Here is a 12,914-nt window from a genome sequence, read left to right as displayed (position 1 = left end):
CCCTCACCAGCTTCGTCGCCCTTCTCTGCACCCGCTCGAGCACCTCGATGTCCTTCTTGTAGTGAGGGGCCCAAAATTGAACACAGCACTCGAGGTGCGGCCTCACCAGAGCTGAGTACAGGGGGACGATCACCTCCCTAGCCCTGCTGGTCACACTGTTCCTGATACAAGCCAGGATGCCGTTGACCTTCTTGGCCACCTGAGCACACTGCTGGCTCATATTCAGCCGACTGTCCACCATCACTCCCAGGTCCTTCTCTGCCTGGCAGCTTTCCAACCATTCCTCTCCCAGCCTGTAGCTCTGCTTGGGGTTATTGCGCCCCAGGTGCAGGACCCGGCACTTGGCCTTGTTGAACTTCATGCAGTTGACCTCAGCCCATCGGTCCAGCCTATCCAGATCCTCCTGCAGAGCTTTCCTACCCTCAAGCAGATCGACACACGCACCTAACTTGGTGTCATCTGCGAACTTACTGAGGGTGCACTCGATGCCCTCGTCCAGATCATCGATGAAGATATTAAAGAGGACCGGCCCCAGCACCGAGCCCTGGGGGACGCCACTAGTGACTGGCCTCCAACTGGACTTGGCTCCATTCACCACGACTCTTTGGGCCCGGCTATCCAGCCAGTTTCTAACCCAACGAAGCGTGCGCCAGTCCAAGCCAAGAGCAGCCAGTTTCTTGAGGAGAATGCTGTGGGAGACGGTGTCAAAAGCCTTGCTGAAGTCAAGGTAGACCACATCCACAGCCTTTCCCTCATCCACCCAGCGCGTCACTCTGTCATAGAAGGAGATCAGGTTCGTCAGGCATGACCTGCCTTTCATAAAGCCATGCTGACTGGGCCTGATCGCCTGCTTCCCCTTCAAGTGCTGCATGATGACTCTCAGGAGGATCTGCTCCATGAGCTTTCCTGGCACTGAGGTCAAACTGACAGGCCTGTAGTTTCCTGGGTCTGCCCTCCGGCCCTTCTTGTAGATGGGCGTCACATTTGCTAGCCGCCAGTCGATTGGGACCTCCCCCGATAGCCAGGACTGTTGATAAATGATGGACAGTGGCTTGGCCAGCTCCTCTGCCAGTTCCATCAGTACCCTTGGGTGGATCCCATCCGGCCCCATCGACTTGTGCACATCTAAGTGCCTCTTCTCATTCCATATCGGGTCTGATACAGACAAGTTATTTCCCAACAAATAAAACCCAGGGAATTCAATACAGATTTACATCTTGGTACAGCTACTGCTAACGTAAAGATCTGGGACCTACAATATACTTGTTTTTGTTTTTTTTTGCTTATCCAGCACTTACAGAGAAGGTACCTGTTGAAAGCAAGCAGGCAGAATTCCCCCACCTCAACCCCCCAGCACAAACCATACCACAATGTTAATTTGAGCTTTTAATGTATATACAAATGTTTTAGACCAGTCACAATTTCATTGAGTATATACCGTATTTACAAAAATTACAATAATTTAGTCAAACGGTAAACCTGAACATTGATAACCTCTGTCACTACCAGATATGACAAGAATTTTTTTTTTTTAGTTAATTATCTTGATATACATACGTCCTAATACTTTCATGCATCCATAAAAACATTAGGGATGAAGTAATCAAAGTTTAAGTGGGGTAAGGTTTCTTTTGGTAGATAAAGTTTAATGATGGATTTGGATTTTGTGAAGATGAGTATCCAGAGTTGTTTGCCATGACAAACTTGATACAAAGCTAATGTAGTTCTCATTATTAAAAAAAGTACATTATAGTAATGAGATCCTTTTTATTATATAGGCATAGGTCACAATATCTACAAATGTGAATGAGAAACAAACCAACGAATCACAGGAACATAATTCACATTCCAGATATCTCTTTAAATAAGACAAGCACATACTGGATCAAAACATTAATAAATAACATCCAGTTTGTTACTATTATCTTAAGGTCCTTTATATAAAAGGAGACCTATGTGTTGGTTTCACATTTCCAGTTAATGGTAGTAAATAATGGACCGATACAACAAAAGGATGACTTTTATACAGAAAGCAATGTACTTTGACACACTGTCTTTGCAGTAAAAGGTTTGCCACTTGAAAATTTAAGTGCAACAACAAGTGGATTGTCTTTAAAAACCACCAGCTTTAAAGACTCACATCAGATGGCAACCTGATCCTCAAGCAGCAAATACAAATGATTTCCTGCCTATCTTCTCCATGTACCTGCCTTCTCAAAGCGCAAATACAGATACAATTTGTTGGTAACTGAACTGCTAGCTTTAGTGATTCTAGAAAAGGAGAAAGTCAGATTTGGGGTGAGGAGCATAATTTGGTTTTTAACTAGGAAAGATGCTTCAGCAAAGATACTTCATTGTGATATTATTGCTTTGGTCCAAAACAAACTTCTAAGATAATCAATTTGCAGTGTATTTACCTCAAAAATCAGACCTGGCCCACAGATGTCTACATGACAGCTTGTACACCACGGTCTGAAAGTGAAATTGCAATGGGTTGCATTCTGCCAAGAGCCTTTGCCACATGTTCTGGAGCTGATAAAGGCATAGAGGTGATGCAGGTGGGCTGGAAAAAGTCTTCTGAATGCTCAGGAGGGGAAGTGTTACCTATAGTCTAGGAGGTTGCTAAAACTTCTCAGCAGAGTTTTAGCTTGTCAATATTTATTTTGTTTGATGCTTTCAACCTACTGATGAGAACTTCACGGGAAGTACAGTGCTCATCCTTCCCTTTTTACAGCTGTGGAACCACCCTTCCCCCCAGTTCATGATTCCCCCATAACTGCTGTTTAACAAGCCAACAAGGTGCAGTTTAACATCAATTACTTGTTGTTTGCTTTAAAGACACTTGCTCTGTGATGCTGAGGAATTTGTTCCATACATTTCACTGCTGGACTGTGAGGTGAAGTACAGTATTAATGCGTAAAGCAGCAGTAAGCTGCCACACTGATCAACCCAGGCTTTGGCTTTGTCTCTACTCAGACATACTATACTACATGAGCAATTAAGCAGCAAATGGTGACTGTTAGAAATGTGCCTAAATCACATCCGAGCACTTAAATTTGATAAAGGTTGATCCAAACCTAGGAAGAAAGTACATCAAAGTCTGGGCTTCACCACCAGTTAGAGAACTCAAGTGAAGTGTTGCCATATCACATTTTGCACACACACACAAAAAAAAAAAAGTAGGAAATTCACCAGATACACTGTGTCAGAGACAGAACAATTCCACCTTTTCCCAGAATGTGTTCTCTCTCACCCCACTAGAATCCAAAGGGGAAAAAAATGTTACGAGTAACTGTAGCCTCTTGGCTCCCATATGGCAAGCCAGGTGGCTAGAGTTCCTTTGAGCTCAGGATTCTTGAAACAAGTATAAGGAAACCTTTCTCTTGTTCTTCATGATAAGTATTAGGCTCTTAGTTTTCTGAAACTTCTGAATTTCCAGCCAGAGTTTGGTTGATCTGTGACATTTGTGACAAGAGACTATACAAGCACTAGCACAGGTTTGTAGTGGAGACTGAGAAAGTATCTAATACAAGGGTTTTTGTCCTTGGTTTTCAAATTCTGACCAGGCATCATTTAGCTCCATAAATATCATCTTTGCATATTGTTCATATGGCTGCCCGGTGGCCTAGAACAGAAACAGAAACAGAGGTATCACATTTACCAGGTGAAACTACCAGAAGCAGACCTCTGTGCAGTTAGATTCTCAAGCCGTTATCGTTCGCTTTCCATAAATTGTTTTCATTTTTTTCTTTGACTCCAGTTGAGGGCTGCTTACCTTGTTTGTAGGTTAAAAGTTTCTTAGCTCTTCAGCTCTTCTGCTCCTCAGAGCTGATAGCCCCTCAGAAGCAATGCAGTCCCAAGAGGGGCAAAAAGCTTTAATCTAAGCTTTGCAAGAGGCACTTTACCTGCACTGAAGGGGGAGAGCTACCACTTGACACAGTTCCTTGATAAAAGCAGCATCCCTGCAATCCTCTCTGCAGCCTGCATCTTCTCAAGCCTTGCCACCCACTGCCCTGAAAACCTCAGAGCCTCCATTTCCTTCAAGGTGGAAGCCTCATCACCAGACGGTTTCCCAGATTGTGTCATTGCATGCAGGCTGCTAAGCGTAAGCAGCAAGACCAGAAGCCACAAGTCTGATAATCAGAACCTGATTCTTCTGTTTTAGAAGTTCAGCTGTAGGACCCACCCCTGCCTTCACCACATCCCCATCTCCTCTAGCAGGCACAATATTCTGGGCTGTCATTCACCAGAAACACAGCTTAGAGTCAAAGCGAAGGTGAGAATCTCTTGCTCAGAGTGGCTTGTAGCAAGCACAGACCTGGGACCAGACACACTTTCAGTTCTCACCTTTAAATCTTGAAAAAATCTTGAACTAGAAAGTTACTACAAACTTGTTTGTACCAATTAATTATTCAACCGCATTTAACACTTTATAATTAATCTTATTTGAGGACAGTGATAATTTCTGAACAGCGTGAACTAGGAAAATCTCACCTTGTCGGGATGAACCACAAGCACTGCCCGCCGGTAGACCTTCTTCACTTGCTCTGGCGTTACAAGATCTGCCATACTGACAGGTTTCCACTTGGTTTCCCCTGCCCACAAGACAGTGTGCATAGTGGACAGCAGCGCTCGTATATTTCTCTCCTTCCCTTCAATCCATTCCAGGACCTGAAGAGATGAACGTGAATCTTAATTTATGCCTTACATCAGATATTCCGGTAGGAAAAGGTTTCTCCATTTGAAAAGCAATGACTCCAAGGAGCATCTCGTATTTTTTCCCCAAGTTTTAGAAGGCCTTTGGGAGATATTTGTTGAAGATATCTGTCAGTTTTGTAATTTTTATGTCACTACTTGAAAGTTAAGAAACACCCAGAGCAACACCCCTGTCAAAATTACTGAGCTGGTCCATTGCAAAGAACACTTCCGAACAATCATTAGATGGAACAGTCAAAAGATAAATGAAATGTTTAACTGCGTGGCTCTTCGGCAAGCTTAATTGCATACTTAAAAATAAGCTTGATTGGAACTCTGCTGTGGATACACATCTTTAGAAGACTTTACTATTTAGACATGCATAAAAGAATCATGCTGAAAATTGGCTTCATTGCAAATCCTTTTAAACTCTGTGTCAGAAGCCTCAAATTGTCTCCATGTGCCTGATTTTTTTTTTTAAAAATCTGTAATCCAGCAGTTAAATAAAACACTTCCCTAGATGATGCAGTCCCTCTTAGTGGTTGCCATTTTAGCCCACACTTGCAGAAAGGGAGGAGGACAGGGATGCAAACACCAAAACCAAAGTGTAAATAAACTCCGAGTCTTAAGAAGTGATTCAACAAAATAAAATGCATCAGAGCAAAGTGAATGGTATTGGGAATGGAGAATCACGCTTCAGTAATTCTGCAGCTTGCTGAGGGGAAAATGTTGCACACATTAAGTGGTACCACACGAATAGCTGAAGTTGTACAGCTCAGGAATTGAGAGAAGCGTGCCCGCCCAGCTGATGGCATGACTGCTGCCCAGCTCAATTACAAGCAGCATGGTTGCTGGCACACACTTTCCAAATGTTAAACTTTCCAAAAAGTTAAAGAAAATGTATTAATAACCACTCATTCTGCTCTTCTGGTTTTTAGAAGTTTGCTTGGCTTTTGCTTTGGGCTTTCACTCTCAGTTCTGTATCTTTCTGTAATTATAATTTGTGGCTTTACATTCCCAAAGCAGAGTGGGACAGAATTGATTTCCTTCCCTTCATAATAGACCTGTAGTTTGGCAATTTATTCTGGTGAGATGAGGGAATTCCAAAGTAGACAAGATTAATGAGACTGAGGTTTAGTTCCATCAGCTGTGCCTGCTAGTCAGAGCTGCAGTAATGTGGCAGACCAGCAGCCATGAACTGAGCAAGCCACTGTTGCTTGCCACAGTCTCGTTTAGGACAGAAATGAATCCTTGGAGTTTTAATTGCATTCCAAAGGATATTCACCTCTCCAGGATAGGTGTGAAAATGTGTTATATGAACAAACAGCAGGAAGCTCTCACTTTCTGCCCCAAGGCAGTCTCATTCTGAGGCAAGGTCCCTCATTTGGCCAAAAGCTGGGTTTGGCAGAAGGACAGGCAGAGACCTTAGCTTCTTACAAATGAGCCAGATGAAAGAGCAGTGATTTCAGGAGAGAGGGCGTTACTTTTAGAAAAACTCACTCCTTTCTCCAAGCGGTATCTCTCCTTCTGATGCAATAGTGGAGATTCTTTAAGATATTCTCCACTACCTGCAGTATCCGACCGTTTACTGATCACATTGCTGTCTGGGGTGCGGATGGGGAGCACAGCAGTTCATGACACTGCCGAGTTCAGACACCTACCTTATGGCAAACAAGGATGAGAGGTACCGTGTGTGTTTGCAATCCAGCAATGCCATGGAGGATGTGCACTAGATTAAGTGCTAAAACAGGAGCGGTGTTTAAGCAGCCTCCAGCATGAGGAGAGTGAAAGACAGATTGAATGACTAACCACATAAATAGGAACGTTGCTTACTTTCAGTTTTTCAGGGTCCATTTCCTTAGCCATTTCTTCCTTTCTCATCTCAGCTATTGTTTTGGGCCCCTTCTTGTCCTTGTGAGCATTAAAACCTTGGCCAGATAATAGATCTTCGAAATCTGCAGACACTTTTGGTTTTGAATCTTGAAAAGCAAGAAGTTGTTCTCACAATGCAGGTTTATTTAACACAGATTTTCCACCCCAGTCACCCTCCCCACACTCTACCAGTCTCAGAGTGCTGATGAATATATGTAGGTTCTCACAAAAGAGGTATAAGCTAATGCTACTTTAGAATTATCATCATCACCCATTTTAATCCAGGATTTTCTACGTATTAGCATGCTTTAGAGTCTAGGACAGGACAAGTAGTGTTGAACTTCATAAATCAAATGATCAGCTTGCCAGACTCTAGCCTGCTTTGGTGTTTGTGCATTAATGCAAATGTTTGAGCAGCATTGCAAAGAGCCAACCTTTCGGACACTGAACTCTGAAATGCTTACCAGCGTTAGCTGGTCCTTTTCCACGCTCGCTTTGTGCTCCCGGCATTGCTGAGAAGCTCACGTTGTAATTGGGCTTGTTCTGGGGAGAGGCATGAGGCATGCTTGGCTGGGCTTTGGGCTGTGCCTGCTGCCAGCCGTAGCCAGCTCCTTGCTGCCAACTGCTGCCGCCCATGGGCTGGGGAGAGGGTTTCTGCGGCGAGGGGGGGAATCCTCCTCCCATGCCTGTCGGCGTGGTTGGTTTACTGGCAAACGAAGGCCCACCTGCACGGTACGGGGAAAAAGAGTGACGGCGTGCGTTAGAAAACAGGGCAATGACTCACTTTCCGAAAAGGGAACCTAAACAAAATCCCCCAGGCGGCTGGCTTCCACTTTCAGCTCTGCCACAACCGTACTTTCGCAACATCATGCAAAGCCCTGCAACTTTCCTGCCATCGCTCTGCAAACTGCTTAAGAGACAGCACCCGCCTTTGGAGCTCGCAGTGAAATCAGAGCAGCAGCTTACTGGGGAAAAGCAGGGACAGTGACACCCAGCTAGCTGGGAACCACAGCTGCTGTGTTACTACCTAGTTGACACGCTGAAATACTATCTCCTCACGCTGTGCTGCTGTGGTGTTATCCCACAGAGGTGTTTCTTTCAGCACCTTGTTACTTTAGGGGCTGGTTCTCTGATTTAGTTTGTGCTGGGTGATATTTAGTGTTGACGTTTTATTATTTGAGACTAATCTCCACACTTAACTTTGAGCTCTGGAACATGCCATGGAAAGTGGGTCAAGTGCTTTTGACTTAGTTATGAACAACAAAAATGTGGTTAAATATCCTGTGCAAGCCAAGTCATTTGTTTTTGAACCCCATAGCTTTGCTACAGAATACATGCTTTAAAAGCACCTCAACCGCTCTGACATGAGTCTTGGCATTCTTTTTATTTTGCTCCTGCAGAGCAGCTAGTGATCCAGCAGAGGGAACTGGGAAACCTAATTCCAGAACCATGCTGGTACTGACGCAAAGGAGAAAACAAACATCAGATAAAACCACAATGGCTTGCAAAGAGCTGAGGGCAGTGACAAAGGGGAGAAAAATCTATTTACCAGAGTCAGGGAGACTGACATGCTGGATTTTAAGGAAAACTTAAATCATTTGTCAAAATTGACTTTTTAAACGTTGGGGCTGATGGTTTGCTGATAGTTTTGTGAGATAAAACAAGGAGGAAATGCTTGTCTCAGAGCCAAGTAAACAGTTCTTTGTGGCCAGGTGAAAATGAAAATGGATTTGGACTCCACTTTCTGATAATGCTGCAAATTGGAGGCAGACTAGTGAGGTTCCACAGGTTTCTTCAGAAAAGGAGGAAAGTGAGTCAAGGCTAGAAGGACAAAATATTTCCTCAAGGACCCCAGGAGCTTTGAAGAGCCAGCACCTGTTCCCAGGCACTGCTCCAAGGTCTGCAGCAACAGTTCTGCAGTTGGAGTTAAACCCATCAGTATCAAGGGTTTTTGTCTAAGGATGCTGCTGAGACTGAGGCTTCGCTTTGCAAACCATGTAGCCTACAGGCTCCCAACAGGTTGTTAGCACTTTTTTTTTTTTTTTGATGGAACATCAGTAAAAGCACAGGCTTGCTAAAAACTTACAGAGAATTATGCAGGAGGGAATGCCTCAAAGTGGCACTGGCATGCAGCTAGGCTGAGAAAACCCACAAAGTTCTTTGTCATATATCAGGTTGTTCGTTTTATTTCTCTAAGACAGAGGAAGCTGGTAACGTTTTGTGTAAGGGATGCAAACCTGCTAAACTCGCTCCAAGAGTCCCCAGGTCAGCAAATGGATCCAGTGTTTGGGGTTTAGGCTGATGAGTAGGAGTGCTATGGAGGGATCCTGTAGGACTGGTGGCAGCTGACCTGCTTCCCATACCTAGGCCGCCTTAAAGAAAGGAAAGGGGAGAAAAAAAAAAAAAAAAAAACACATCAGTTTTTATCCTTATTTTAGCTGAGTGCAGCTCTTAACCAGTGCTCAGTCACATAATGTTACAAGACTGCTGTTAAAATTAAGTGTATTGTTGTCAGGTTCCTGAGCACTCTCAATTCAGCGTTGGCCCAGACTGCTTGCACTCCCACTCACAATTAGGCTCAGCAACGAGAACATTCCCCAGACTGTCTGCAGTGACAGAGTAATTATGATAAATGGATATATTTTAAGAACTAAAAGCCTTCACGAAGCAAGTTTTGGTAGGACACACATACTCTCCCAGGAGTAAAAAAGAATCATGCTGTTATTTAGCAGCATCCAAGGAACGTACAGCATTTCCCAGGTCCTCCTGACTCCACATCTTAACAAAACAAAATTGCATACACCCCCACCTGTCCCACCTCAAGCCCTGGTCTTCTGAGGAAGGAAACACAGATTTTTGAAGAAGTTTAGCAATCTCTAGCCAGACACTCACATGGATGACTGGGAGACCACAGCAATAGTACTTGCTGCAGTTCAGACAAGACTAAAATCCTGATCCAAGCTTTGCTGTATTAATCAATGTATTAATCAATGTGCTAAGCAGCAGAAAGTGGCAACTCATTGTCTGCAGTCACTGGTAGCCTCTCCTCTCTCAGGGTTCACTAAGGGTTTCTTAAGTGTCCTTGTGTTCTTACGACACATACCTGGTTTGCTGGGCCAGTCCCAACCACCTGAAACATCTGGTTGTATGGAAACCGTTGGTGTGCTAGAAGCTAAGCAGAATGAGTACGTATAAACATCTCAGAGCAATACAGCAAAAACAACATAATCCAGCACCTAGGAAGGGCAGGGAGCAAGGAGCAAGAGAGACAGTACAGGGCTGTGTCCATTTGCTAATTGGAGTGAACTTCTGCCCCACAAAGAACATTGCATATTTACAATTTGTTTCTGATCTCATACTATACAGAGGTGAGCGGGGAAGGACATAGATTTACAGTCTTCATTTCATGGCAACTTTAGCCAGAGGCTTTGTATGTAAGTTTGTATAACCTTATCACCAGAATAACATAGGTTTTTGCCTTTCTGAACACATCACAACCCAAGCAAATATCCTATATGCAAAGGGCAAGGATGGAGATCACAAATACAGCAGAGCAGCACCCACACAGACCTAAGCCATAAAGAAAGCAGTCTTTTCTTTAACGTTGTATCAAAGTCTGTCCATCTATACAGTTCACCCTGCCAGCTTTTCATTATACATAGACGCTGGTGTTGTAATTTAACACCTCATCATGCTGGGATACCATTTAAATTCCTTTCATTAGTGCAGCCAGCTCCAAGTGTGACCTGAATGTCTTATTCACAGAGTTAATTTCCAGTACCCAAATTTGGCAAAGCAAGGATGGAAGCAGTGCCAGCAACACACTAGTTGCCCCTTTTGTTATTCTGACTTTCCAGGGAGGCTTTCTTACGCATGGGACATGTGTTAGATGGCCAGACACAAACAAATTAGTATCTGAATGTGTTTCAGTCAGGGAAGGTTGTAATATTAAGTTTTGGCATGGGGGGAGAAAGGGACAGCTAAGGGACATTATTTCAAATGAAGAAAGAGATTAAAAGAATCCAAAGGAAAAATAATATTTTCTTCAAACTAGAAATTAGAAAGTCAAATTTAACTGGGAATTTGGCCAGGATTAGTATCAGATCTACAGAAAGCAGATACCTTTAACTAAAGTCACCAAAGGACACGTGTTTTCTCTAGCAGGCTTAATATGCCATGCTCTATTTAGTTTAATTAATGGCAGTTTGTTCAAACGAGACCTCATAACCACAGGAATATGCAGGCAGACATTCTTCATGGTCTCTTTTCTCATGTATACAAATAGCTTAATTAATTAAGTATAGGACTTGAACAAAACAAGTCTCATCCTACCACACTTCAAATATGAATATGCTGTAAGTCTGGAGACAAAAGGCCCTTTCCTGTTTCGTGGGGTTTGTGTGGTTTACAGTCATTTCATGGTCAGCATTGGTTTGTACTTAATGGCTCCATCACAATTTAAAAGCAGCATTTCACGTTTACTTAAACACACCAGAAGATCCTCACGCTCTTACCCATGTGAAAGGGATCGCTGTGCACAGTTGGTGAAGGACTTCTCGTTGCCTGAAGGAAAGGATCACCGGGGACATTTGCTGAACCAAGAAAGGAACCCAGGAGGTCTGGACCAGCTTGCTTAGGGCTACTTCCAAATGGATCAAAGGCAGTTGCTGTAAAACAAATGTGAGAAAACAAAATCACTAACCATGTACAAGGACTACTGCACTACCTCTGGAAAGTGCCAAAGACGTCAGCCACAGCATCGCTCACGCCAGTGCCTCCTTAACAAAATGAAAAAAAATGACTGTTTCCGTACAAGAAAGTTGGCAGGCATTGCAAATACTTTTAAGTTATTAGTTGCTGAGAAAAAGTAAAGTAAGCATACTGTGCTCTTTGAATTATGCACGCGTTGACAACGTGTCAGCTCTCAAGCTGTAACATAAAGGATTAGGCAAACCAAACCCAGGGGGACTGTGCAGTTAAGCACGGTGCAGAGACCTGCTGTTGGAGCGGGCCAGTTGCTCTCATTTTGTCTTTGGCAAAAGTGACCACCTATTTCAGAGACCCTCAGTGAATCTGAGCAACTTGGACTGGACTCCATACACTATTTGATTACACATGGTTTTCACTTGCCCTCCTCTGCTCACTTAACCCTCCCTAAGATCCCTCTTCCTAGCATCTCTTCAACCATTCCCTCCACCAGTCTGATTTCAATCTTTGGAGCAACAAAAATAATAAAATAATTTTTAAAATATTCTCATATTGCCTATCTTGTCTGCAGAATGACCAGAAACAGCAGAATCGTGTAGCCACATTTCATAGTCCAAGACAAGCCTCATTGCTCCAGACCCACTGAAGTTAAAATAAATAAATAACTCCAAAGCACTGCAGGTCTAACCAAAACCCAAGAGGCTAGTTTTTTTGCTTGTTTTTAGTGAATGTATATTCTCCTCATGTGTTACTGGACACAGTAAGAGCAAAACTGATGACCTCCAGTGGCTGTAATGTAAGAAGCCAGCCAAACATATAGCTGAGCTCCACCAGGGACTTTAAGAAACCAGCCAGGCGACCTGCTTAGTGTTCACGGCTGTGACAATGCACTGAATCAGAGTAGAGGAGCTGGGAGGCCTCTTGGGATCCCTCCTGGCTCTTAGTTTCATGAAATGAGCGTACCCAAGGAGGAACAAACAGCCTGGAGCAGATCACCCAGGTGGCATTCTCAAGCACATGCCCCATGTCACACGCAGGGCACAGCCAGCATTACCTTCTCCTGCCCTCGGGGATGGGGACGGAGATGCCGAAGCTGCAGAACGCCGAGGAGTTGACTGCACTGATCCAGGTCCCCCCACGTGAAAGACCTCCTCAGCAGCGGGCTGTCCACTTTGACTCTGGGAACCTGACCCGCCAACCCCAAACAAATCATTCAGCAAGTCTGAGTTAGAGGGGGCAGCAGCGGGCTGCGAGGGAAAACTCTTGCTCATGGGGCTACCATCCAGCCCCAGCAAGTCAACGTCTTCAGGCGGGGGTGGTGCCGGAGGCTCTTGCTGCTTTTTGCTGTGTTTTGGTGTCCCGTGAGGCTTGTCACCACTGGCATTACTGTGCTGACTGGAAAGGGACAAGAGTTCGTCATCTGACTGTTCGCTTTCCTCATGCACCAACGCTGCTCGATCCTCTGAGGTGGGGTGAGAGCTACTTTTGTCAGATTTCTGATCTAAATGACGATTAAAAATAAAATTAGGTAGCTGTTAGTTTTTTCATCACAAAGCTCCCATAAAAATCAGCTTACACGTAGAACAAAAAGCTACTGAGAACGAAGCCTAACAAAACGCTGCCATGGTAAAGATTGAATT

The 12,914-nt window shown here is 44.0% G+C and overlaps 1 protein-coding gene across 3 annotated transcripts in view; it reads right to left on the bottom strand.

Annotated features, from left to right (window-relative positions):
* Nucleotides 1–1,373: 1,373 nt before the first annotated feature.
* Nucleotides 1,374–12,914, bottom strand: part of DNAJC6 (DnaJ heat shock protein family (Hsp40) member C6) — a 44,142-nt gene continuing 32,601 nt past the window's right edge. For all 3 annotated transcript variants that reach the window (XM_084527671.1, XM_084527670.1, XM_084527669.1), the window contains exons 12-19: nucleotides 12,329–12,775; nucleotides 11,082–11,234; nucleotides 9,671–9,739; nucleotides 8,805–8,939; nucleotides 7,032–7,292; nucleotides 6,529–6,674; nucleotides 4,495–4,671; nucleotides 1,374–3,625 (exon numbers count right to left, since the gene is read on the bottom strand). In XM_084527671.1, the coding sequence (XP_084383797.1) occupies nucleotides 3,524–3,625; nucleotides 4,495–4,671; nucleotides 6,529–6,674; nucleotides 7,032–7,292; nucleotides 8,805–8,939; nucleotides 9,671–9,739; nucleotides 11,082–11,234; nucleotides 12,329–12,775 (1,490 nt within the window). In that variant the 3' untranslated portion in view covers nucleotides 1,374–3,523. The remainder of the gene's footprint in view (nucleotides 3,626–4,494; nucleotides 4,672–6,528; nucleotides 6,675–7,031; nucleotides 7,293–8,804; nucleotides 8,940–9,670; nucleotides 9,740–11,081; nucleotides 11,235–12,328; nucleotides 12,776–12,914) is intronic.

This window comes from Aythya ferina (assembly GCF_964211825.1).
Source record: "Aythya ferina genome assembly, chromosome: 8".
In the NCBI taxonomy this organism is placed as follows: Eukaryota; Metazoa; Chordata; class Aves; order Anseriformes; family Anatidae; genus Aythya; species Aythya ferina.
The sequence above is the reverse complement of the archived record's forward strand: the minus strand, read 5'-3'. Positions and strand labels throughout refer to the sequence as shown.